The 27,706-nt window shown below is 42.4% G+C and overlaps 1 protein-coding gene across 1 annotated transcript in view; it reads left to right on the top strand.

Annotated features, from left to right (window-relative positions):
• Positions 1-27,706, top strand: part of GTDC1 (glycosyltransferase like domain containing 1) — a 451,648-nt gene that overhangs the window by 190,188 nt on the left and 233,754 nt on the right. The window contains 1 exon segment of the mRNA XM_030209762.1: positions 10,731-10,904. Within this exon segment, the coding sequence (XP_030065622.1) occupies positions 10,731-10,904 (174 nt within the window).

Below are 27,706 nucleotides of genomic sequence, written 5' to 3' on the forward strand. Positions count from 1 at the left end.
CACAACAAAGTATCTCATGGACGACCCCTGAGAAAATTACAACGTCATAGGATAAGAGGTAGTGGCCTATTGTGAAGTATGAACTGGTTAAAAGATAGAAAACAGAGTAGGGTTAAATGGTTAGTATTCTGAATGGAAAAAGGTATATAGTGGGGTTCCCCAGGGTTCTGTTTAGGGACCGCTGTTTTTTAATATATAAACAATCTAGAATTTATTGATGACACAAAGTAATTCAAAGTTGTTAAAATGATGTACAGTTTATTGATGACATAAAGTTATTTAAAGTTGTTAAATCACAAGAGGATTCTGAAAAATTGCAAGAGGACCTTATGAGAGTGGAAGATTGGATATCCAAATGGCAAATGACATTTACTCCCCTGTTTACTAAGCTGTGCGGCAGTGCTGACACAGCTCATTCAAAGTGAATGGGCTGTGTTGGCATTAGCGCATGGTAGCCACTGATGTGGCTTAGTAAACGGGGGGGGGGGGGGGGGGGGAGGGGTAATTTGAGCAACTGCAAATTGATGCATGTAGGAAAGAGGATCCCAAACTATAACTACATGAATCAAAGTTCCACATAGGAGTCACCACTCAGGAAAAAGATCTAGGTGTCATCATTGATGATACATTGAAACCCTTTGCTCAGTGTGCAGCTGTATCTAGGAAAGCAAATAGAATGTTACGAGTTATTAGGAAAGGAATGGAAAAGAAAAATGATGATATAATAATACCTTTGTATCCCTTCATGGTGTGGCTGCACTTTGAAAACTGTGTAGAATTCTGGTCACAACATCTCAAAAAAGATATAGCAGAATTAGAAAAGATACAGAGAAGGGCAACAAAAATGATAAGGGGTATGGGAAAACTTCCCTATGAGGAAAGGCTAAAGAGGCTAGGGCTCTTGTTATGATTCTACTGACCAGGGGCGTATCTGGACTCGGGCGGTAGGGGGGCCAGAGCCAGAGGGAGGGGGCACATTTTAGCCCCCCCCCCCGGCGCCACCGATCCCCCCCCGCCATTTCCGGACCCCCCCCTCGCCACCAATGACACCCTCCCCCGCTGCTGTCACTTACCTTTGCTGGCGGGGGACCCTAACCCCCCGCCAGCCGAGGTCCTCTCTTCCATGCAGGCTGCGCCGCTGCAAGTTGCAATGCTTCCTGTTCTTCTGAGTCTGACGTCCTGCACGTACAACGCGCAGGACGTCAGACAGAATTCCAAATTCTGAGTCTGACGTTCTGCACGTTGTACGTGCAGGACGTCAGACTCAGAAGAACAGGAAGCGTTGCAACTTGCATCCTGCACGGAAGAAAGGACTTCGGCTGGCGGGGGCTTGGGGTCCCCCGCCAGCAAAGATCGGCGACGGGTTGGTGGCGGGCGGGCGGGAGGGAGGGGGAGGTGGATAGGGTCTGTAGTAGGGGGGTCCAGGGCGAAATCTGCGGGGGCCCAGGCCCCTGTGGCCCCACGCAGATACGCCCCTGCTACTGACACAGGCAGGGGAATAACTGGGACTCGCTTCTGATTGGCCTGTCAGGGATTCAGCTGACGTCTGAGACATCAGACCTTATTTAAACTTACCTCTTCCTACGCTCTAGCGTTATTTCTTTCTTCTGATCTCTGGTTTTCTTGCTTAGTCTGTGCTCATGGTACAGGGTGTATTCTTTGTAGTTAGCTTGCTCTTCTCTTTGTTTGTGGTCTCTGTGTGTGCTGGTTGTAACCAGCATTTCCTTGGTTGCTTCACCGCAGTGCAGCTGGGTCTGTTGTCTCTCCTCTGCCTCGCCTCTCCTTGCCTGACTGTAGTGTTGACTTGTCCGTGGTAAGCTTGTTCCTGCTTTGTTTAGTTTCATTCTAGCCTCCCTTAACCCTTTATGTGCAGTGCTTGGTATTTGTCTTTTGTGAACCCTGCCTCTTTTAGGCAGCCTTTCTCTGGTGTCTGCTTTAACCCTTTCTGTACTCTTGTGAGCCCCGTTTCTTTCCTGCCCTTATATTTAAAAAGCAGCCTTTCTCTGTAGTCTGCTTTTGCTTCATTGTTATTTGGTTCCTGTGGGCTTTGACCCTTTTCTTGTTTGTGTATTTGAAGGCAGTCCTTCCCTGTGTTCTGCTTTTACTCTTGGTGCCCTGTGTTTTTTATTTGGCTTTGGTGAGCTCTGTCCCCTTTTCCTGGTTTAGTTAGTTAGAAGCTGCCTTTTCTTTCTGTCTGCTTTTGCCCTTGGCCTGCTGTGTTTGTTTTGGCTCTGGTGGGTCCTGTCCCTCTTCTGCCTGGTGGATTCCAGCAGCCTCTTTTCTTCAGTCTGTCTTTTCCTGTTCGGCCATTCCTGTGGAGCTTCACTCCTTTAGGTTCCGCGAGTCTATAGTGTCCTGCTCTGACCCTGTCTTTCCCTTTTCGCCTGTGGGCACTGCCTTCCGCTACCTGGATTACTGTATTGCCTTTGTATTCTCTCCCTCTGGTTGTTGTCTGTATCTGCCAGTTTGGTCTGCTGTCCTTCCCTTTGTGTCTCTGCCTGGCGCTGTGTGCGCCGCCTGAGCCCCAGTCCCTTCTGGGACATCTCATTGTTCTTTTCCCTTCCCTAGTGTATGATTCAGTTAGGCCTGAACAAATTCCTGGTCAAAGAAAAGTTCAGGATGCTTTCCTTGGGCACCCTTCTGCCAATGATTCAGAAAAACGATTGGCTATGTTCCCTGGATTTAAAGGACGCATACACTCACATCCCGATACTGCCAGCTCACAGACAGTATCTCAGATTCCGCCTGGGCGCACGGCACTTTCAGTATTGTGTGCTGCCCTTTGGGCTCGCCTCTGCCCCACGAGTGTTTACAAAGTGCCTCGTGGTGGTAGCGGCCTACCTACGCAAGCTGGGAGTGCACGTGTTCCCATATCTCGACGATTGGCTGGTCAAGAACACCTCGGAGGCCGGAGCCCTCCGGTCCATGCAGTGCACTATTCAACTTCTGGAGCTGCTGGGGTTTGTGATAAATTACCCAAAGTCCCATCTCCAGCCAACTCAGTCTCTGGAATTCATAGGAGCGCTGCTGAATTCCCAGACGGCTCAGGCCTACCTTCCCGAAGCGAGGGCCACCAATCTCTTGGCCCTGGCTTCGCAGACCAGAGCGTCTCAGCAGATCACAGCTCGGCAGATGTTGAGACTTCTGGGTCATATGGCCTCCACAGTTCATGTGACTCCCATGGCTCGTCTTCACATGAGATCTGCTCAATGGACCCTAGCTTCCCAGTGGTTCCAAGCCACCGGGAATCTAGAGGATGTCATCCGCCTCTCCACCAGTTGCCGCACTTCACTGCTCTGGTGGACCATACGGACCAATTTGACCCTGGGACGTCCATTCCAAATTCCGCAGCCCACGAAAGTGCTGACGACGGATGCATCTCGCCTGGGGTGGGGAGCCCATGTCGATGGGCTTCACACCCAGGGTCTGTGGTCCCTCCAGGAAAAGGATCTGCAGATCAACCTCCTGGAGCTCCGAGCGATCTGGAACACACTGAAGGCTTTCAGAGATCGGCTGTCCTGCCAAATTATCCAAATTCGGACAGACAATCAGGTTGCAATGTATTACGTCAACAAGCAGGGGGGCACCGGATCTCGCCCCCTGTGTCAGGAAGCCGTCGGTATGTGGCGTTGGGCATGTCGGTTCGGCATGCTTCTCCAAGCCACGTACCTGGCAGGCGTAAACAACAGTCTGGCCGACAGACTGAGCAGAGTCATGCAACCGCACGAGTGGTCGCTCCATTCCAGAGTGGTACGCAAGATCTTCCGAGAGTGGGGCACCCCCTCGATGGATCTTTTCGCCTCTCAGACCAACCACAAGCTGCCTCTGTTCTGTTCCAGACTTCAGACACACGGCAGGCTAGCGTCAGATGCCTTTCTCCTTCATTGGGGGACTGGCCTCCTGTATGCTTATCCTCCCATACCTTTGGTGGGGAAGACCTTACTGAAGCTCAAGCAAGACCGCGGCACCATGATTCTGATAGCGCCCTTTTGGCCCCGTCAGATCTGGTTCCCTCTTCTTCTGGAGTTGTCCTCCGAAGAACCGTGGAGATTGGAGTGTTTTCCGACTCTCATTTCGCAGAACGACGGAGCGTTGCTGCACCCCAACCTTCAATCCCTGGCTCTCACGGCCTGGATGTTGAGGGCGTAGACTTCGCTGCGTTGGGTCTGTCTGAGGGTGTCTCCCGGGTCTTGCTTGCCTCTAGGAAGGATTCCACTAAAAAGAGTTACTTTTTCAAGTGGAGGAGGTTTGTCGTTTGGTGTGAGAGCAAGGCCCTAGAACCTCGTTCTTGCCCTGCACAGAACCTGCTTGAATACCTTCTGCACTTATCAGAGTCTGGCCTCAAGACCAACTCAGTAAGGAATCACCTTAGTGCGATTAGTGCTTACCATTATCGTGTGGAAGGTAAAGCCATCTCTGGAGAGCCTTTAGTCGTTCGATTCATGAGAGGCTTGCTTTTGTCAAAGCCCCCTATCAAGCCTCCTACTGTGTCATGGGATCTCAACGTCGTCCTCACCCAGCTGATGAAACCTCCTTTTGAGCCACTGAATACCTGCCATCTGAAGTACTTGACCTGGAAGGTCATTTTCTTGGTGGCAGTTACTTCAGCTCGTAGGGTCAGTGAGCTTCAAGCCCTAGTAGCTCATGCTCCATATACTAAATTTCATCACAACAGAGTAGTGCTCCGCACTCACCCAAAGTTTCTGCCGAAGGTGGTGTCGGAGTTCCATCTTAACCAGTCAATTGTCTTGCCAACATTCTTCCCCAGGCCGCATACCCGCCCTGCTGAACGTCAGTTGCACACATTGGACTGCAAGAGAGCATTGGCCTTCTACTTGGAGCGGACACAGCCCAACAGACAGTCCGCCCAATTGTTTATTTCTTTCGACCCTAACAGGCTAGGGGTCGCTGTCGGGAAACGCACCATCTCCAATTGGCTAGCAGATTGCATTTCCTTCACTTACGCCCAGGCTGGGCTGGCTCTTGAGGGTCATGTCACGGCTCATAGTGTCAGAGCCATGGCAGCGTCGGTGGCCCACTTGAAGTCAGCCACTATTGAAGAGATCTGCAAGGCTGCGACGTGGTCATCTGTCCACACATTCACATCTCATTACTGCCTCCAGCAGGATACCCGACGCGACAGTCGGTTCGGGCAGTCGGTGTTGCAGAATCTGTTTGGGGTGTAAATCCAACTCCACCCTCCAGGACCCGAATTTATTCTGGTCAGGCTGCACTCTCAGTTAGTTGTTCTTCGTAGGTCAATTTCTGTTGTACCCTCGCCGTTGCGAGGTTCAATTGACCTGGGTTATTGTTTTGAGTGAGCCTGAGAGCTAGGGATACCCCAGTCGTGAGAACAAGCAGCCTGCTTGTCCTCAGAGAAAGGGTATGATACATACCTGTAGCAGTTGTTCTCCGAGGACAGCAGGCTGATTGTTCTCACCTACCCTCCCTCCTCCCCTTTGGAGTTGTGTGTTTCATATTTTATTGCTTGTCATTCAACTGGCGGGAGCGGTCGCGCACGGGCGGGAAGGCGGCCGCGCATGCGCGGTGGGCGTGGCCTGCGTGCCGACCGTCCCGCGAAGCTTCTTCCGGTTGGTGGGGGCTGCCGCGGACGTCAACCCAGTCGTGAGAACAATCAGCCTGCTGTCCTCGGAGAACAACTGCTACAGGTATGTATCATACCCTTTCCAGTTCGGCCTTGCGGCCCATATGCTTGGACTCTGTATGAGTGGGTTCCCGATCGGCCTTGCGGCCTGCATGAGTGGTCTGTTTCCCTTTTCTGGTGGTGCTTGCTGATTTCCTTGAGTGTGAAGGGCTTTGTGGCCCATGTTACTGCATAGTGCCTGTATGGTCTACCCTAGGCTGCAGCCTAGGCACAAGGGCTCACGATCAGAATAACAGCTCTTCAGCTTGGAGAAGAGACGGCTAAGGGGAGATATGATAGAGGTTTATAAAACACTGAATGTAGTGGAATTGGGTAGACCTGAATCGCTTGTTTATTATTTCCAAAAATACAAGGACATCCAAAAATTAGGACATCTAACGTCGATAATAAAACAGGAAGAAATGTGCAAGGACATTTTATTTAGACCGGTTTCAGTCACTTCCAGAGTACAAAGAGATGCTCTGATTGAACAGCTGACCAGGGGAGGGATTAAGGCATGACCCCTCATGAATTTGCCAGGGGCTGCTGTCTCCCTACCTCTTTCCTGAAAGTGAAAGCAGAAGGGAATACTAGGCTGTATGACAGCATCAGGTAGTATGGACATTCTGATGAAAGCAGAAAGCAGGTCTGAGGAGTAGCCTAGTGATCAGTGCTGTGGACTGTAAACCTGGAGACCTAGGTTCAATTCCCACCTCAGCTCTCTTTTTTTTTTTCTCCTTTAAATTGTGAGGCCTCCAGAAACACACATATACCTACTATACCTAACTATTTGACACCTGCAAACCTGAAGGCTATGGAGATAGTATACAGTTAGGTACTGTAGGTATTTCTTTGTTCCTGGAGGCCCAGCATTTAAAATAAGAGTTTTTTAGGGGTATATGAACCTTGGTGGAGACAGGAAAGAAGTGGGAAACTACAGACCGGTAAGTCTCATGTCGGTGGTAGAAGTAATGTCAGGAAGTATTTTTTCATGGAGAGGGTGGTGGATATGTGGAATGCCCTCCCGCGGTAGGTGGTAGAGATGAAAATGGTAATGGAATTCAAACATGCATGGGATAAACACAAAGGAATCCTGTTTAGAAGGAATAGCTCTATGGAATCTTAGTGGACATTGGATTGAGACGCCAGTATTTGGAGAATAAAACCGGTGCAGGGCAGTTATCAGTTGATACAGTCTACCTAGATCAGTGTTCCCCGAGTCCAGTCCGGGAGTACCCCTTGCCAGTCAGGTTTTGCAGAATATCCACAATGAATATGCATGAACTTGATTTGCATATACTGCCTCCATTATATGCAAATCTCTTTCATGCATATTCATTGTGGATATCCTGAAAACCTGACTGGAAAGGGGTATTCCAGGACCCGACTTGGGAAGCAGTGATCTAGATTTTCAGAAAGTTTTCAACAAAATCCCTCATGGAGATACTCCTGAGAATTAAAAATTCATGGGATAGGATGCAGTGTTCTGTTGTGGATTGGTGATTAAAAGATAGAAAACAGAGAGTAGGGTTAGATTGCCAGTTCACTCAATGGAGGAAAATTAATAGCTTAGTGCCAGATGGATAAGTACTGGGACCAATGCTTTTTAACATATTTATAAATTATCTGGAAATGGGAACAATGAGTGAGATGATCAAATTTGCGATGAAATGAAACCTATTCCTACTGTTCCGGACTGTGAGAAATTGCTGGAGGACCTTAGGAGATTTGATGACTGGGCATCAAAATGGCAGGTGAAATTTAATGTGGACAAGTGCAAAGTGATGTACATTGAGAAGAATAATCCATAGCGTAGCAATATGATGCTGGGCTCCACATTAGAAGTCGCCACAAAGGAAAGGTGGAAAGGACTGTGAGCAACTGGTTGAAGAGGCAAGATATGCTGTTCTTTCACGAAAGCTTTCAAAAACTTGTCCATCATTGGTTAGAAATGTGTGACAAATGTATGTAGAAAAATAAATATACTTGATAAAAGGGCAAGTTTCAAGCATATTTGTTTTTTATTCATTACATTATCTTCATTTAACAAAAGTTATGGCAGTGGAAGCATTACTTTTCATTTAACCCTTGTATTTTAAAGAGAAACTTAATATTTATAAGGATGATAATTTACCTATGTCTATTATAAATATTATTAAATTCCTAAAAAGGCTCAGCAATGGAGTGGTTGTGAAGTAGTGCTAAATATTTTAATTGTGAGAATATTTGATATGACATACTTTTTGGAAAACTCTCAGTATAGTATTTCAACACAAGAAACTGTCCTCATCACCTCTCATGAGAAAGAAAAATGATAGTGATCAAAACTTATTTCAGTTAAAAAGATAATCTTGCTTTGTGGTAATAAAATATACATTTTTCCTGATGTTGCACATTCAACTCAAATACAAAGGAGAGCATTTTGGTCCTGAAGCCTGAAGGCTTACTTTAGGGACTACATTTTTCCAGAAATGATCTTGCACGTGCTTGATTTGTTATCAGGGAACACATGTTTTCATGGACCCTATCCAATTAGTGAAATTTACTGCTGAGCAAAAGGAGTGACTCTCCTTTGGGCTAAGTTTGGATTCTGTGGGGCAATTAGAATTGGCTGGTCACATTCTTTTCCTTTGTTTTCTTAAGCTTATATATGGTAAATGATGGTCCATTTTCCTTTTATGTTTTGAAATGTAAAATTTCAGAACTAGAAAAAAAAATTAGGATCCAACTACCCCAGGAATAAATGTTGGAATGTACGTGTATACTTGTTGCTTAAATGTTGGTGCTCACTTTATAGAATTATCCCCAAAGGGGCTGATTTAATAAATGGCACCGAATGTTAGTTACTGGAATGATCCACACTAAGCTAGTATTCTGTAAAGGGTGCTCTGTGCAGAAATGACCTTTACGGAATACTAGCGTAGCGTGCATTTAGGGCCTTATTCTATAAAGGTTATGCTCCTAAAATTTATGCTCTTAAATTTATGAGCATTATTTATGTTCCTAAATTACGAGCATACTCTGTGCTCCAAAATAGATTATGCTCGTAATTTAGGAGCATAAATTGTGCTCATAAATTAGGAGCATGAATTCTAGGAGTGTAAATTTAGGAGCATAACCTTTATTGAATAAGACTCTTACCCCTGGATTCTATATAGTACACCTAAAGATCGGCGCTGAAATCTGCACAGATTCTATAACATGCGTGTAATCTAACAAGCTTAACCAGCTAATGAGCACTAACACTTATAATGAGCAGTAATTGGTACTGATTAGAATTTAGGCACACAACTCGCTAAGCGTATTCTGTAATGAAGTGTGCAAAACTTCTAATGTGTGCAGGCAAAAAGGAGCTGGAAAATGGGTGTTTTGAGGGTGTTCCAAAATTTACACATCTTGGTGTAAATCTACACAAAGGGATTTACACCAAGTTTTTATTGGTGTAAATGGATGTGCTTAGATTTAGTCACTGAAATATGAACTAAGCATACTCTATAATTATCGGCACCTAAATCTAGGTACTGATTATAGGATACGCTTAGTAGGCGCTGATGTCAGCACTGATTTTTTAGGCGCCATGTATCAAGTTTCCTTCTTGTCGTCTAACGTTTTGCATGACCATTTAAGCCTGTCAAAGGCTACTGTAAATGCTGGCACCCAGCTTATGGCAGTTAGGTGCACTAATACAGGTATTCTATAACATTGTCCCTAATTTTGTGGAATGCCCCTGACCTGCCCATGTATCTCCCATGGCCACACCACCTTTGGAGTTGCATGCTATGAAATTTAGCCACACATAGGGCAGATCCATGAATAAGTTCTAATTACTGCCAATTAAGTGCATGCTAATGCCAGTAATTGATACTGCCTAACTGGCTAATTAGTTTACACATGGATTTCTGATCCTTGTCCAAAATTGAGCAACCAATACAAAATCCACTGGTAAATATTGCAGAGGTCTTTTACTCGAGTTACCTGCAGCAGGGCACATTTTATTCCTATAGGTCCTGCTGCAGCTAACTCGAGCAAAGCTTTAGTAAAAGACCCCCTGCGTATTAATTATGAATATAATCTACTCTATTAAACATTTCTCCTGTGAGATTTGTGTTAAATTATGAAAGTATGTTTATTCTGGTAAAAATGAAATAACAGTCACATATTAATATTGTTGGTGATCTTTATTCAATCCTACTTTTGACTTCTCTTTCTAATCATTTATCTGCCTTTGGATCTTGCCTAAGTCTCACATGCCATTATTTGGTGCACTTTTATGACAGTATATGATCAGAAATCATACTCATCATTTTCTGGCACAGGATTGTCCAACCTCAGCTCTCACCAGGTTGGGTTGTCAGGATTTCCCCAATGCATATGCATGAGATCTATTTCCATACAATGGAAGCAGTGCATGCAAATAGATCTTATGCATATTCATTGGGGAAATACTGAAACCCAACTGAATTGCAGCCCTCAAGGACCGAGGTTGGACAACCCTGGTCTAGAAGATGCATTGAGCCACCTTAACATGAGCAGTAGACACAATTCTATGGCATCTATGCACAGCATTTAGCAGTATCTGCTTTTGTTTTAGTTTGATGCCAATGTCTGTAGAGCATGATTCTACCCAAGAGCTGCCAAGAGCAGAGCCAATTTCTGCATTTTTAATAGGTTTTTCTTCAAAAAATATTGTGTGTGTTATTCTCCCAGTGACCAGTTGTTTGAATTGGTAAGGAGAAAAAAAAGCACACACACAGACAAGACTATCCTTACTACAACCTTTTTTGTTGGTGGTGTGTGTTTTCTTTCTTCATTAGACAACAGTGAATATTCACATGTGCTTCAACATAGGTTTCAATAACCTATAAAGTTAGAAACCCATAAGTTTGCAACTTACATTTTATTGAAAGTTGACATCTGGAAGACTCGCACATTGTAAACAGATATCAGCCTCTAATACAAAAGGAGTCATTTTTATAATATGTGATATCAACATAAAACTTGTTTTAACTTGCATGTTTATTTAAAACAACACAAATTCTGTGTGCTTTTCAATCATTTTTGCAGTAACATATAATATCTTCCACAGTCTTGTTGCGGATGTTGTTGTGTTCAACTCTAATTTCAACATGGAATCATTCCTTACATCAATCAGCAAATTCTTGAAGCTTATCCCTGACCACCGGCCTAAGGATCTGGACAAACTCATCCGGCCAAAGTGTCAAGTTCTGTACTTCCCAATCAGGTTTCCAAATGTGAACAGGTGAGTACATTGGATACTGTGCTGTATACCTTAGACTCCTTAGTCCTCCTCTTTTCCTGCAGAACACTTACAGTCTCAAAAATAACAATCTTTCCTAGTGCGTAGACTAAGTATATGTGGAGGGACATTCTTGATATGATGTCCAGAATCCAAATAGCAAATATACCCATTTTTGAAACAGCAAAACATTTGTCTGTGTTTTTTGTTTTTGTTTTTAATGGTCGCTAGATGTTTTTGTGCTCTGTGCATTAATCTTTTTGGTCCATTTTTGAAAAACAAAAAGTCCAAGTGAAAAATGTACAAAATCAATCCATTGGGATGTAGGAGTAGTCAGCATTCTTAGCAGACTGGCCACACGAACATCCCAGCAGAGCAGTGAGGCACCCTAGAGGGCACTAAAATGGACTTCACCTAAAAGCTCCCAGGTACACATCTCACTGTTGCTTCCTTATACTGTATAGTGAGTTCTCCAAAACCCACCAAAAACCTAGTGTACCCTACTGTACACCACTGCAATAGCCTTTATGGCTGCAGGTGTCGCTATATGTAGGTACAGTAGGTTTTTGGAGGGCTCACAGTTTCCAACACAAGTATAATAGAATGGATTATGGGCCTGGGTCCCCTTCTCCCTAGTGCACTGCATCGACCGCTAGGTGTTCCAGGGACCTGCTTGCTGCTCTAATAGTACTGGCTATAACATCTTTGGCTGTTATGGAGGCTTGTATGTACTGTTTCTTTTACATCTTTGGAGGGTGGGAGGAGGTCATTGACCAATCCCTCCAATGGGTATCTGGTGATTTAGGGGACTTTTTTGCGGCTAAAGTCATTATTAATCAACAAATTAGAGAACAGGGGAGGAAACACTCATAACACAACCACTTTCCTGTAATATAGTTATAGGCAAGATATATTGTTAATTTTTATCAGAACTTGTAAGCAAAGAGGGAGATGATAAAAATTTAAATACAGGAGGAAAAAGCCTCAGAGCACTACCTACTTTACAAGAAAGATAGGATTTACTGGGTAGTTACCTCACTGGCATAAAAATCCTCCTGTTGACCATACTGGCTTTATACAATGCAATAAACAATTGACTGGTAACCCAAAAGTTTTGGCAGATGACTGCTTCAGGGTAAAATAGGATCCAGATATTCTTTAGGTTCAACGCATTCATTTGTGTGAAGTGACATACAAACGAATGCTTGGAAGTTAAGTCACGGTTGAATTTTGGGTTACTAGTCAGTTGTTTATTGCATTGCATCGAGCCAGTATGGCCAACAGAAGGTTTTTTATGCCTGTAAATCCTATCTTTCTTTTAAAGAAGGTGAGGCTCTGAGGCTTTTTTCTCTTGAGTTGGAAGGAAGGAAAAAATGTTGGCCAATGGGAGCGAGAGGAGAATGCAGAGAGAGATAATGGAGTAGGGGTGGAGGGAAGGGAGAAAAATGCTGCACAACTGAAGGAAGGAAAGAGAGAAGGAGAGATGTTGGACTCAGCTGGAGAAAGGGAGGAAAGAAAGAGAGAGAATGGACCTGGGGGATGAGGGTAGAAGAAAGAAAGAAAGAGAGCTATATTGGACCCCAGGCAGGGGGGGGGGGGGTTCAGATGGGAAGGAAGAAAGAAAGGGGTGGAGGGGAGGGATGGGGAGTTGCTGGTCATGGAGGGAGAAAGGAAGGGAAGTGAAGGGGAGAGATGTTAGACCTGGGGGCTGAAGAGTGGGAGATATTTGTCATTTAATTATATGAATACTTGTGGTTAAAACCTTTAGTGAAAACGCAACCCTAATTGATAGTAGTGTAAATTCATCTAGGGTGCAAGGGTAGGAGAAGGGAAATGTCTTAGAAAAGAAATAAACTTTTAAGTCAAACCTTGAATCTCTTCAGAGAAGGTTCTGAATGGAGATAAAATGGAAGGGAGTTCCGTAGAGTGGGTGCTGCGACTTTGAAACTGGAAGATCTAGCGAAATGAGACTGAATTTGAAGGTGGGAGGGAACGACTAATAAATGTTGATGGGCAGAGTGGAGGAGGCTGCCTGGGACATTTGGCATCAGAAAACTATATAAGAAGGACGGTAAACCAGTGCAAATAATGTGGTGAACTAGAAATAGTATTTTCAATGGTATGTAGTAGGAAATGTGGAGCCAGTGCTCGTTTACAAGCAATGAAGAAATGGTATTGTACTTCTTAGCATCGAAAATAAGCTTTAAAGCAGTGTTTTGTACGATTTGAAGCTGCCTAAGTTGATATTGGGGCAGACCTTGCAAAATGGAGTTACAGTAGTCAAGACATCACTAGGGAATGAATGAATAACCATAGAGACTAGATATCAAAAAGAGAACGTTCTGCATGGAGCTGTACCCACAGTGTGTACAAGGAATTCTGGACCACCATAGAAATATGATCAGAGAAAGTGAAACCATTATCAAAGATGACACCGAGGATTGGGTATCCAAAGACAGAATTCATTCAGAAATCTCACTGGCAAAACAGTGGCATAATACCAATAAGTTCTCTCGGTTTTTTGGATGTATTAGGGTTTCTTCCCACATACCACAGATTGGACATCCCAGTTGGTACGGTGGGAAGGTCCCTCTCGCCTCCTAATGGATACAACAGATTAACTGTAGCAGCTGGACTCCTTTGACCTCCATTGCTTCATATAATTTCTCTATTTGCTTTTCCTTCAGACCTTCCCTTGGACTGTGAACCTCTCCATTACTGTCTCCTAATTAAGCCTACTGGCTATCTATTCAGAGATGCAGCTTCCTTACCTGCTCTCATGGCAACTTAAGCCCATCTGAGATTCCTTTTCTTTTACACATGAACATGTGTAGGGGTTTATGCATTTGTAAATGTAGCCGATTAATGTCTTTGGGAGCGTACTAAAATTCTGTGTATATTGATGTTGCATCGCAAAAATTAAATTTTAGGCACATTTATAGGTGGATTTCATTTGTTTTTACAGGCCTTATTATTCAGGTTTAAGATTGGTATACTCCCTCAATCCCCTCATCATCCCCAGTAGTCACACTTTCCTTTCGATCTCTATCAGCCTCAGCAGTCACACTCCCCACCTAGTGTGTTTCAACTCCCATCCTTTCCCCACTCAGGCTCTGTCACTTATTGTTCCCCTCAGCAGTCTCACTTTTTGTCAGTCTATCTCAAGTCTGTCTCTCTCTGTCATTTAAATGCAGCAAGGGCCTTTAATTCAATTATCTTGTCAGTGGTTTTATGCTGACGTCCCAAGGCACCAATCTACTTCCATTATTTCACCGATCTTCTGAGCTCCAGAGACAGACCATACAAAGAAAAAAAGTGATCTAAGACAAAAATAAAATGTGGATATTATTGATTCCACATCTTGGGTTTCTCTAGTGCAGTGTAGCTAAGAAAGAATGTTTTCCTAGGACTCTTGGGCCTGAGTGGTTGTGTGTCCTGAGGTTTAACACCTGTTTGTGGGTCAAAATTTCCCTCCTCCCACAGGCTCTCTAGAGAGACTGTCGGGCTCATTTTCAAAGCACTTAGAGGCTTATTTTCAAAGCACTTAGCCTCCCAAAGTTCCATAGAAACCTATGGAACTTAGCCTCCCAAAGTGCTTTGAAAATATGCCTCTTAGCCTCCCAAAGTTCCATAGAAACCTATGGAACTTAGCCTCCCAAAGTGCTTTGAAAATATGCCTCTATACCTACTTTCCACCTTTACTTCCCCAACCATTTCTCTGCCTTCTACATAAAATAAATAAATAAGAAAGCATGAGCAAAGATGGGAATGCATAGGTGTGGGATCACAGCCAGCACCCTCCTTCCAACATAGCAGTGTTAAATGCAGCAAGGAAAGCAAAGAAGTTCAACTATTACCATCCCTCTTTTCTGGAGTACATGGAACCCAATGTTCAAAATTATTTTAGGGGGGGGGGGGTTAATATTTTTATTGATTTTCAATACAAATGTAAACAAGAAACAATAATGAAGTAACAGTAAACAATGGTACAAAATTGGTAGGATAGTGCCATTGAAAATGCCTGGTTAGTGCCCAAGCCAAAACTGACTATTTTGGAGACTTCTGGGACCAGAGTCAGCACTTAACCAGTTGTGTGATATTCGGCATGTAACCAGTTAAAGACTACTGCATAAATAGCAGTCCTATCTTTATGTGGTTCTTCTTAACCGGCTATGAGTTAGCCAGCTCTCTGTAACCGGAAATTCAATGCTAGAGTCCGGACATGGCCCGTCATTGAATTTCCAGCTTTAATACCAGTGACGGTCAGCAATATGCTGATTGCCGCCAGCTGAATATCAGGCCCTTGGTAGTTAATTCAGTTGGTAAGCCCCTTTCTGCATCATTTGTCCACTAACGTTCGCATTGAGCCCTTGTTACCCATGTATTTCTCCTGCTGTAGCTTTCTGCATCGGTCCCTCTATGTTTGATAACCACTCCCTCCCTCTCTTCTACTTTTACCTCAGATTCAATCTTTGATTTATAGACTTTTCTGGCAATTAAAAGATGGGAAGGAAAGTTTTCACTATAAGGCTTAAGTGGAGATGATTTTCATCAGCAAATGGTTAGCCCTTAGCAATAGATTAATAAGGTCTTTTGCAGTTCATTGGGAAGCAAACATAGCACAGTATGGTCTCGATTACCTGACCTTCACTGATCCGATCATGCGGCATATCCGACAGACCCCCTGGGGACGTCACACGGCTTCTCTTTCTGTTTTCCGAACCCGGGACCCTATTTTTACCACTGTTGTGATCTGGGACCCTGCTTTTACTGCCTTTGTTTCTCCATTGTTTGAGGGTTACCATTGTTTTCCGTGTTATCCAACTTTTAATTTATCGGACAACAGGTCTATCCCGTTTAGGTTGGATAATCGAGACTTTAAGACACTTTATACTAGTTCAAATAGTTAAGCAACTCATCAGCACTAAGATGCAGACAGCAGTCCTGCAGTGAGATGGGGTTAAGTTTTTTGTGCCAAGTGCAACATGTATGATTATCTCCGAGTTGGTGGGAAGTTGTGTATGTGAATTCAGGGAAAGAGCTCTTGACTCTCAGAGAACATATTTGATTTCTAGAGGCTAGAGTATCAGACTTAGACGAGCCAAGGCAGACAGAAAGCTATATAGAAGAGACCTTCAGGGACATAGTAGAGAAGTCCCTCATCTATTCTGGCAGTGTTTGTGCTGCCTTGGAAGAGAAAGGTCACCTAGAAGGAGAGCATCACCCTCATGTAGAGGAACTGATCATTCAACTTGAATCACATGTTTACTCTTTCCAAGCAGTAATTTAAAAGAAACCGGAGAAAATATTTCTTGACTCAGCTTGTAAATAAACTCTGTAATTCATTGTTGGGGAATGTGGTAAAAACAGCAGGATTTTTAAAAGGTTTGGATAATTTTCTAAAGGAAAAGTCCATATGCCACTAGTAAGATGTACAGTGTCCCTCACACTGAGGATGACTAACCATGGAGGAATTAGATGGTCATTGTAGCTGCTGATTCAGTCATTACAAATGTAGGTAGCTGGGTGGCAGGTAAGCATTAGGAGCACTTAGTAATTTGCTTGATACGAGGTGGTGGCACTTTCACGTGTTGCTTAGGATTTTGCAGAGGGGCTGGCTTGATATATGTGAGTACAAGTGACATAGAAAAGTGAGGAAGGGAAATTTCTAGAAGCCAGATTTAGGCTTTTAGTTAGAAAATTTAAATTCAGAACTTTTACGGTAACATTCTTAGAAATATTCCTCCTTCCACTTGGAGGATCCAGTAGGAAGGCAGGCAGGCAGAACTATGGAATCTCAATATTTAGATGAGAGGATGGTGTAGGAAGGAGAGAATTTGGTTTTTTAGCAAATGGGCAACCTCTTGGGGAAGGAGGTGCCTATTTCAAAAGGATGGGCTTCACCTTAACCAAGGTCTGGCATTATACTTTAAAATGGAGAGAGAACAGCTTTTAAACTACAATGTTTAAATAAATAAATAAATAGAATTTGCTGGGATCAGTGGCGTAGCCACAGGTGGGCTTGGGTGGGCCAGGGCCCACCCATTTATGGCTCAGGCCCACCCAACAGTAGCACATGTTTAGTGGTAACTGGTGGGAATCCCACGCTCCGTCAGCTGAAGATTTCCCCCTGATGGTAACGAAAATGCTACTCTCCACAACACCGGCACCTGCGCATGCTCAGTTTTCAGTGCATGCCTGCTGTCATGGAAAAAAAGCGTTTTCCCACCAGCTGAGATAATTTTTTTTTTTTTTTTTTTGGGGGGGGGGGGGCACTTGGTGCCCACCCAATTCTTGCTTAGGCCCACCCAAAATCTGTTGTCTGGCTACGCCCCTGGCTGGGTTATCTCTCAACATGTGCAGTATCACATTGAAGAGCCCTTTTACTAAGCTATGGTACGTGCTACTCTGTGGGATGCGCTCAGATGTCCTGCAGTTACTGCCAAATCAGTGTATGCAAAAAAGAATCCTTTTTATTTTTGCTTGGAGGGGGTGGGAAGTGGGTGCTAACCAGTTAGTGCGGCTATATTACTGCATGCTAACTGGTTAGTGCAGGATTACCGCCTACAAAATAGGTTGTGGTAAGTTCTCACACTGTAATTTTTTTTTATCGCTATGCGCTAATGGCAACTTTAGCACATGTAACAAAAGAGAGGGAACAAAGTACAAACTAAAGTCCAAACAAAAAAAACAGCACCACGGGCCTTTAAAAATGGAACACAGTTCTTTAATGAATGAGCCTTGACAAAAAGACCCGACACGGGCCGTGTTTCGGTGACTAGCACCTGCGTCAGGGGTCACAGTGATGACGTGGAAAACTTGGGGAATAACTCGAATATATTCCTCTACAATATATTATTCCTTACCCCACGTCTCATGTAGTAAAAGCTACAAAGCACCAAGGCACTTTCACTTTCTGATACAGAAAGTGAAAGTGCCTTGGTGCTTTGTAGCTTTTACTACATGAGACGTGGGGTAAGGAATAATATATTGTAGAGGAATATATTCGAGTTATTCCCCAAGTTTTCCACGTCATCACTGTGACCCCTGACGCAGGTGCTAGGCACCGAAACACGGCCCGTGTCGGGTCTTTTTGTCAAGGCTCATTCATTAAAGAACTGTGTTCCATTTTTAAAGGCCCGTGGTGCTGTTTTTTTTTGTTTGAACTTTAGCACATGGCCATTAGTACAAAAATTGGAAAGTAGGCCATTTTACAGCTGAGGTTAAAATGGCCTTAGCGTGCGGGGAAAATCCATGCAGTGGTGCACTAAAGCCACTTTGTAGCTCAGCTTCACAAAAGGACCCCTTTTTGTTTCTTGGTTTTAGGGTTCTTGGTGCCTAATATTGTAGAGATGCCTTTTTTTTCCTTTGTGAAATGTTTTGAGCCTATCTTTTCACTAAACTTTAGTTTTAGAAGCTATAACTGTGTCATTTTATTTATTTGCATTACCTGACCTTGGTAACTGAACCTGTATGTAGCCTTAATCAGATTATAAATGAGATGAATCTTTATGTGGAGTTCTGTGTACAATGTACTTTTTTTTTTATTACTATATCGAGTCGTACTCTTACAACACATTCCAATAAAACTTGCATTTTGTATTTACAGAGAAATTTCTCTTGAGGGTTAAGGTCTTGTAAAATATTCTTGTTCTACGGCACGAACAAATTATTGCACTCTGAGGAATTAAAAGTGACATGTACTGAAGAAAAGGATTTTTTTTCATTGAAATGCAGTATATATTGATAATAAAGCAGATTACAAGCATTTGATGAAATGTGAAGCTTGGATCTTTGTATATACCACTAAATCGCCACTAAGTTTATTTTGGCAAGAAGAATTTTATGTAATGTACATCAAGACCAATCATTATATCTATTAGTTTTGTAATATATTACATTATCTTGTTGGAAAATAGTTGAAGAAAATGTGAAGTAAATCTGTGCCTGGGAAGAGCACAGTGCAGTAACCAAGAATAGTAGAAAATAAAAGGTTTATTAGTTTTGTCACAGTCGTTTATCAATCAGTATTTTAAACATTGACAAGTTGTAATTTAATAATGAATGACCCTGTTGTCAGGAAGTTCTAATGACATATGATGCCAAGTGATTTATCACTGAGGGTCTCTACTGGGCTTCTTACCTTTCTCAATATCTCAGCTCATATTTTCCTAGTCTGGGATGTGAGAAGCCACAAAGGGCAAAAGCTATGGCAGGAAGCCTAACCACTCCTATGTGTGCTACTTTAACTCTTGAGTTGCAAAATTTTCTAAAGAGAAAAGATACTCCTTAGATCCCTTAAGCAGTGTAGCTTACAGCTGTTAATAAGAAACAGCATTTTATGTCCCTACTCTCGGCTCTCCAACATCTTTATTTCATATGATAAAAAAAAAATCTAAAATGTTCTATTTTTCAACTGCATGTAATTATTTTGTTCTTTCTGAATACAAATATATGATTGTCTCAAATTGTAGTTTAAGTAAAGTAGATTAGCTCACCTAAGGTGAAGAGGAGAGTGTAAGAAAAGGGAGATCTCAAAAAGTGAAAATTAAATGAAAAGTGATTATTTTGAACATAATATAATGAAAACGTGCAGTGAAAAGCAACTTGAAATGTAAAAAAAAAAAAAGACCTAAAATAATAGCCGTTCCCAAGAGCATTTGTTCATAAGTATGCTAACTGCTTATTATTCCGTAAGCATCACTGTGTGTGGGTCGGTAATATGTCCTGTTCATTCACTGTGCTACAGTGGAATGTTCAAAGTTGAAATGTGCATTTGGAATCTGTTTGTTTGCTGCAGATGATTTGACTAAGCTTTGATGCACAGTCACTTTCTGACATTTGTGCATTTCAGCAGTGAACAATGTAAACTCATTTTCCGTGCGCTTTGATTACTTGCACATAGCAGCGCCCATGGCATGTGACAGAAAAGAACACTCTATCCACTAATCAGATAGATATGCTTCAAGCGTATTTACACAAAATAATGAAAACAGCTGTTAGATACCTTTAAACTTGAGTGTGTTTTGTTATTAATCCACTAGCCCATACACATTACACTATAATTCTTCGCTCACTCAAGTTGCCTTTAATGACACAGTAATAAAACTGAAAGGGATGAAAGTAATGGAATTGTAGAATGTAATGCCTCAATTGTTCTACAGTGTCTTTCTTTTTTGCCAAAATAAACCACAATTAGGTCCATATGGTGTTTTGAAGTTTTCTAGCAATGACCCTAATAAAAAGTAATGAATTTCTGACAAAAGAAAGCATGGTGCTCTTTTAAGCAGATATCTTCTCAATAGATTTAGACATGATTGCAGGCTGATATGTCAGTAGGAGAAAGGTACTGTGTTCCCTTTTGCTGCTGCTTTCCTTTGTGGCTTACCAACCTAGGCATTAAAGATAGGACCTTGTCAAAAGCCATCAGATGTCATTAATTTGATTCTAGAGAATATTTTTTTTCAAAAATGTTTGGTTGAGAATGTGAAATTCCTCTTGCTGCTAGTAGTTGACTTATTATTGAGGGTATAGAAATGTTTGGACATTTTTAATCCTGTGTAAATCTGTTTTTTGTTTTATTATTTTATGGGGTAACTGAAACCTAGAAATCATGTTCAGTTAATCTTGTCGTCTTTCAATCTGGTCGGAGGGAGAGTGTTTGATAGACAGCATATTCTCATGGTATAGGAATTGCTGTAAGTAATATGCTGTAACTGAGCAGGAGACCTGACAACAGATTGGTCACTCTTTGAGGGTGTCCTGAAGAAAGGGAGACGGAGTCTGTAAGCATCACATTGATAGCTTGTCGGATGTCGGCCTGATGGCACAAGCAAAATATAGGTCCAGAAAAAAACTACAAAGAAAAATGTAGCATGATACCAGGGGATCATTCAGTCATCTAACCTAGTGGATCTTCAAATCAAGTATAAGTATTTGTTTCTTTCCTTAGATTTTGTGAGGTATAACTGTTTAATTATTATTTTAAATATATCTGCTTTAAAGTTTTTCTAAAAGGTAAAAATATTTCTTGGAGAACATTTGAAAGAAAAAAATCAATACAATTTTTAAACTCTTTGGGTTTTCAATTGGCAGTTTCAATGAAGTTACTTCATTGATGGTACATCTGGTTCTGTACATTTTTTTAGACTTGCTGTATAGGGCTATTTTAAAGGAGTAGATAAAACAAATTGTGATGTGCACAGGGCAAAAAGTTTGAGGTCATTTGAGATTTTCGATTTTTTTTTTTCAGTTTGTTTCACACATTCATTACAATTTTCTTTTTAATTGAAACACACATTGGAACTTTTTAACATCTGCTAATTGTCTTAGGCCATTATTTTAGAAGCTTCATTTGTGCTTTGGATGTCTGAAAGCCAGCATTTACACATTAATATCGCATGGACGTCCAAATCCCAATTTTATGAAGTCATATGGACGTCTAAAACTGCAGTATGTCCTTATGGCAAGAAGCATGGTCTGGGCATGTTTTGGGTGGGATTAGGGAAGGTCCACCTTATGGATGTCCAAATTTGACATCAGAAGGGGAAAGTACTTCTATGTTCAAAATGATGGAAGTTGTTATTTAGACCTGATACTTGGCATGTCCAGATTACAAAAGGTGTTCTGATTGAGCAGCTGTGCACTGAAGGGATTAAGGTAAATCATGTCCTTAATCCCCCAGTGGCTGCTATCCTTCTCCCTCCCCTGAATGTGAAACTAGCAGGGATACTGGACTCTTATGACAGCTTCAGGAACTGATGTTCATGGTGCAAAAAAACATGTTTTTTTATTAAATAGATATGCATAATCGTTAGTGCAGTGGGCTGAGAATCAGAGGACTAAGATTCAAATCCCACGTCTGCTTTTTGTGGAGTGAGATTTGAATCTGTGTCCCCTGGTTCTCAACCTGCTGCTCTAACCATTAGGCTATCCCTCTGCTCCACATGGATGTCTGTTTGGCTGTTTTATAATATCTGTGTTCTATGCTACCACAAAGATATCCATTTCCATTTGTTTTCTCTGTCCTTAATTTGGTCATTTCAGTTTTTAAATGGATATTCATGCTGGATGTCACAAGCACATGGACATCCATTTCTCATGTATTTTAGAACATACTGTATGTCAGCAGATCCTATTTTAAAATACATATGTGGCATACTAATTTGGACACCCATATTTTGAGTTGGACGTCCTTTCTAAAATGCTGTTCCACATGTGTTAGTAATTAGGTTATGCGTACTAAATCAATTTATTGTGCACAAATTTTTTTAAAGGCATACTAATAAACCAAATGCATGTTGTCCTTAAAAACCATGTAAAACACCTGTGGACTGTAAATTGTTTATTGTATTTTATATACTGCTCTATCTGGCGAACGGCAAGACCATAGCATATTGGACCACTGGGCATCCAAATGGCAGATGTTATTTATGGGGGAATTCATCAAGATGTGGTAAAATATCACTTTTTACCACACCTTGATTTACTGCCAGATTCAGCAGCCTGTGGGACCTCTGTACCGCAGCTTGCTGAATCCCGTTTTAAAAGAATAATGCTGCTTGAGAACCATCTCACAAGTGATGTTATTCCCTAGGCCCAATGCTCCTGGCTTATGGGCTATTCTTTTAGGAAGATATCCATAGCCTTTTAAAATTTTGCAATAAATTCCAGAGTTTTTGTATGCTGTTCATCTGCAGTGTTTCCAAATCTCAAGGGGATATGTCTGGGGCGTGTTAGTGGCGGGATTTGGGCATTCCTACTTGGACATTTCTCAGCCATAGGGATACATGACAGACCTTATTGACCTGCCAACCAGAAACACCACAAAATCTGCACGATCATACCTAAACCTCCACTACCCAAGCAGCAAAGGACTCAAATACAAATCCACCTAAGCGCACAACTATGGAAAGCATTACCAAAAGCAGTAAAAACTACGCCCAACCACCTAAATTTTCAGAAAGCACTAAAGACAGACCTGTTCAGAAGAGCATACCCCACCGACCCAACATAAAAATACCTGGACACTTGCGACACAATGTAACCAAAGACCGTAACGGACATTGCTGGACTCTTCCTCCCCCTTTCCCTCCCTAAGCTCCCCCCAATTGTACTTACTATACATGTACCTCATTCTACCACAGTATCACTTTGTATTCATTCATAATATGTATTTGTTCAGACCGGAATCGGCTAACACCATTAACGGTTATATGTAAGCCACATTGAGCCTGCAGAAAGGTGGAAAAATGTGGGACACAAATGTAACAAATAATAATAATGGAACAAAACAAAACCATCTAGGACTAAAACTAAGACGTTTTGAGGTAGACCTGTTTTACAGCAAATAAGGCACAAAAAGGTGCCCTAAATGACCAGATGACCACTGGAGGGGAATCAGGAATTACCTCCCCTTATTCCCCCAGTGGTCACTCACCTCCTTCCACCCCTCCCAAAATGTGATTAAAAACATTACTTACCAGCCTCAAATGTTATACTCAGGTCCATACCTCCCCCTATCTGTTACACTTGTGGTGGAAAAAGTGAGCTTTCGGAAACACACCCAAACCCTACTGTACCCACATATAGGTTCCCCTTTCACTCATAAAGGCTATTGTAGTGGTGTTCAGTTGGGGGTAGTAGGTTTTGGGGAGCTCAGCAGACAAGAGAAGGGAGCAACGGTGAGATTTGTACATGGGAGCATTTATTTGAAGTCCACTGCAATGCCCCCTAGGGTGCCCCATTGCTGTCCTGGAATGTATGGGTGGGCCAATCTGCTAAAAATGCTGGCACCTCATACATCCCAATGGCTTGATCTTCTACGTTTTTCACTTGGATGGTTTTTGTTTTGTTTTTTGAAAATGGTAAAAAAAAAACAAAAAACTTATAAAGCACAAAACTTTATTGGAAACAGTATTTTTGGAAAAAAAAAAAGATGTTTTCCTTATTTCAAAAAAGGCCTTCTTTCCTACTCAGATTTTGGACGTTTTGTGTAAAACATCCAAAGTCAGACTTAGACTTCATATTGAAAATGCTTATTGTCTCCTATCCCATAACTTTTTAATTTTCTCTGGAGTCTCTCATGAGGGACTTTGTCAAACGCTTTCTGAAAATCTAGATACACTACATCAACCGGCTCACTTTTATAGAATAGCGCATAGCACTGATCTTTTCTGCCACCCATGTTTGAGCGTGCCATTTATGGAATTCTCCCGTAAGGCTGTAATTCTATAACATAAGCACTTAAGATGTTTATGCACCAGTTACGCCTGAAAATTTATTTATTTATTTAAGTATTCATATACCGCCTAGACCTAAGCAGTTTACAGTTTCTTACAAGTACTGGCACTGTCCCAAATGGGCTCACAATCTAAGTAGTATATTGTACCTGAGACAATGGTGGACTAAGTGACTTGCCCAGGGTCACACGGAGCCTCAGAGGGAATTGAACCTGGTTCTCCAGGTTCTCAACCCACTGACGACCATTAGGCAACAGCTGGAATCAAACCCAGTTCCCCAGTCTGCAACCCGCAACACCATTCCACATATTCACATAACTGCCAAACTTCCACCTAAGCACTATCCTGTAAATGCACACTTAATTTACATATATTTGCAAGGGTGGTCAACACATGGGTGGCACTCACTTGTGTGCGTAACTTACATAACACTGTGGGTCCTATTTACTAAGACGTGCTAGCATTTTTAGCGAGCACTAATACTAGATACACCCATATATTCCTATGGGTGTCTCTAGTGTTAGCACGCGCTAAAAATGTTAGTCCACCTACAGCGAGGCTTAGTAAACAGGGCCCTGTAAGTTACACATGCATCTGTGGCATTTGGGTGCTAACACACCAGCTCCATGGCTGTCATAAGTGCTTGTACCTATCTTTTCTAGTATGTATACAGTGGTGGAAATAAGTATTTGATCCCTTGCTGATTTTGTAAGTTTGCCCACTGACAAAGACATGAGCAGCCCATAATTGAAGGGTAGGTTATTGGTAACAGTGAGAGATAGCACATCACAAATTAAATCCGGAAAATCACATTGTGGAAAGTATATGAATTTATTTGCATTCTGCAGAGGGAAATAAGTATTTGATCCCCCACCAACCAGTAAGAGATCTGGCCCCTACAGACCAGGTAGATGCTCCAAATCAACTCGTTACCTGCATGACAGACAGCTGTCGGCAATGGTCACCTGTATGAAAGACACCTGTCCACAGACTCAGTGAATCAGTCAGACTCTAACCTCTACAAAATGGCCAAGAGCAAGGAGCTGTCTAAGGATGTCAGGGACAAGATCATACACCTGCACAAGGCTGGAATGGGCTACAAAACCATCAGTAAGACGCTGGGCGAGAAGGAGACAACTGTTGGTGCCATAGTAAGAAAATGGAAGAAGTACAAAATGACTGTCAATCGACAAAGATCTGGGGCTCCACGCAAAATCTCACCTCGTGGGGTATCCTTGATCATGAGGAAGGTTAGAAATCAGCCTACAACTACAAGGGGGGAACTTGTCAATGATCTCAAGGCAGCTGGGACCACTGTCACCACGAAAACCATTGGTAACACATTACGACATAACGGATTGCAATCCTGCAGTGCCCGCAAGGTCCCCCTGCTCCGGAAGGCACATGTGACGGCCCGTCTGAAGTTTGCCAGTGAACACCTGGATGATGCCGAGAGTGATTGGGAGAAGGTGCTGTGGTCAGATGAGACAAAAATTGAGCTCTTTGGCATGAACTCAACTCGCCGTGTTTGGAGGAAGAGAAATGCTGCCTATGACCCAAAGAACACCGTCCCCACTGTCAAGCATGGAGGTGGAAATGTTATGTTTTGGGGGTGTTTCTCTGCTAAGGGCACAGGACTACTTCACCGCATCAATGGGACAATGGATGGGGCCATGTACCGTACAATTCTGAGTGACAACCTCCTTCCCTCCGCCAGGGCCTTAAAAATGGGTCGTGGCTGGGTCTTCCAGCACGACAATGACCCAAAACATACAGCCAAGGCAACAAAGGAGTGGCTCAGGAAGAAGCACATTAGGGTCATGGAGTGGCCTAGCCAGTCACCAGACCTTAATCCCATTGAAAACTTATGGAGGGAGCTGAAGCTGCGAGTTGCCAAGCGACAGCCCAGAACTCTTAATGATTTAGAGATGATCTGCAAAGAGGAGTGGACCAAAATTCCTCCTGACATGTGTGCAAACCTCATCATCAACTACAGAAGACGTCTGACCGCTGTGCTTGCCAACAAGGGTTTTGCCACCAAGTATTAGGTCTTGTTTGCCAGAGGGATTAAATACTTATTTCCCTCTGCAGAATGCAAATAAATTCATATACTTTCCACAATGTGATTTTCCGGATTTAATTTGTGATGTGCTATCTCTCACTGTTACCAATAACCTACCCTTCAATTATGGGCTGCTCATGTCTTTGTCAGTGGGCAAACTTACAAAATCAGCAAGGGATCAAATACTTATTTCCACCACTGTAAATGGCAGCACTCTAGCCATTTGCACATATAAGTGATCACTTAACTTGTTAGTGCCACTGAAAATGACCAGTTCGCACTTGAAACAAAACTGGCTATGGTGGGGGCATTATGGGAGTGAAGTCGACGCTTGTCTGAGATCACTGCAGCAATAGGATCACAGAACAGTCAGTCCTATCTTTATGCAGTGCCCCATAGCCGGTTAAGTGCTGAATATCACATGTAACTGGCTGTGGTGTAGTCAGCTCTTGAAACCCAGAAATTCAATACCAAAACCTGGACATGGCCCAGCATTAAATTTCTAGGGATAATGGTGGTGGCTGTCAGTAAAACACTGAGCTCCACTGGGTGAATATTGACCCCTGTGTTGATAAGGGACAGGGGTAATTCCTTTGATATACCACCTTTCTGTGGCATAACCAAGCAGTTTACATATTATATACAGGTACTGTCTCTGTTCCTGCTGGGCTCACAATCTAAATGTTTGTAGCTGATCAATAGAGTGTTAAATGACTTAGCCAGGGTTAGAAAGAGCTGCAGTTGAAGATGGAGGATTACATTAGATGTTGGTGGGAGCCATGTATTGTGATGAACATGCCCTAGATTTGGTCTTGGAGTCTTAAGACTTTAATGCAGCAGGCACATTTTAAATGTGTTTGCTTAATTGAGTTTCCTTCTCTATATAGTGATGGAGTTTAAATTTTAGTGGTCAAGAGAGTTAGTTGAATGAATGAAAGGCGAGGAGGTTAAATGTAGAGGGGTTGTAAAGGCTTATAGCTTATTTTGTGTTTTAGAAGGTTCAGGGTTGGAGGTGGTAGGTGCTTCAACTGAGGCTTCAGTAGATAAATGGTACAAGATTATGGGATAGGTATTAGAGGAGGTTGCTCTGTTCTGGGTTAGTAAGTGAAGTTTTAAGCATCAGAAACCTTGGTTTGATGAGGGGTCTGCAGAATGGTGACATGGCTTGTGAAAATTGGAATGCTGGTAGAGGACTTCTAAGAGGCTGAATTTTTGGAGAATTTAGAGGAAGAAACTGTTTTTAAAGTGGTGAGCTCTGTTAAGGGGGCTAGCAGTGAAGAGAATGGGTAGATCCTTGAGACCTCAGGGGGTATATATATATTAATTTTTTTTTTTTTTAAATGAATAAGATTGATGATTTGAGAAAGTGTACAGTGGTGAATGATTCATTTGGTATGAAGAAAGTATGGTAAGGGGAGAAGATGTTTTAACTATTTTTAATTTCAGTAGAGGAATTGAGAAGTGTTGAATGGGTTAAGATTTACTGCTTGTCAGTTTGATTC

Source organism: Microcaecilia unicolor, chromosome 7 (genome assembly GCF_901765095.1).
Source record: "Microcaecilia unicolor chromosome 7, aMicUni1.1, whole genome shotgun sequence".
NCBI lineage: Eukaryota > Metazoa > Chordata > Amphibia > Gymnophiona > Siphonopidae > Microcaecilia > Microcaecilia unicolor.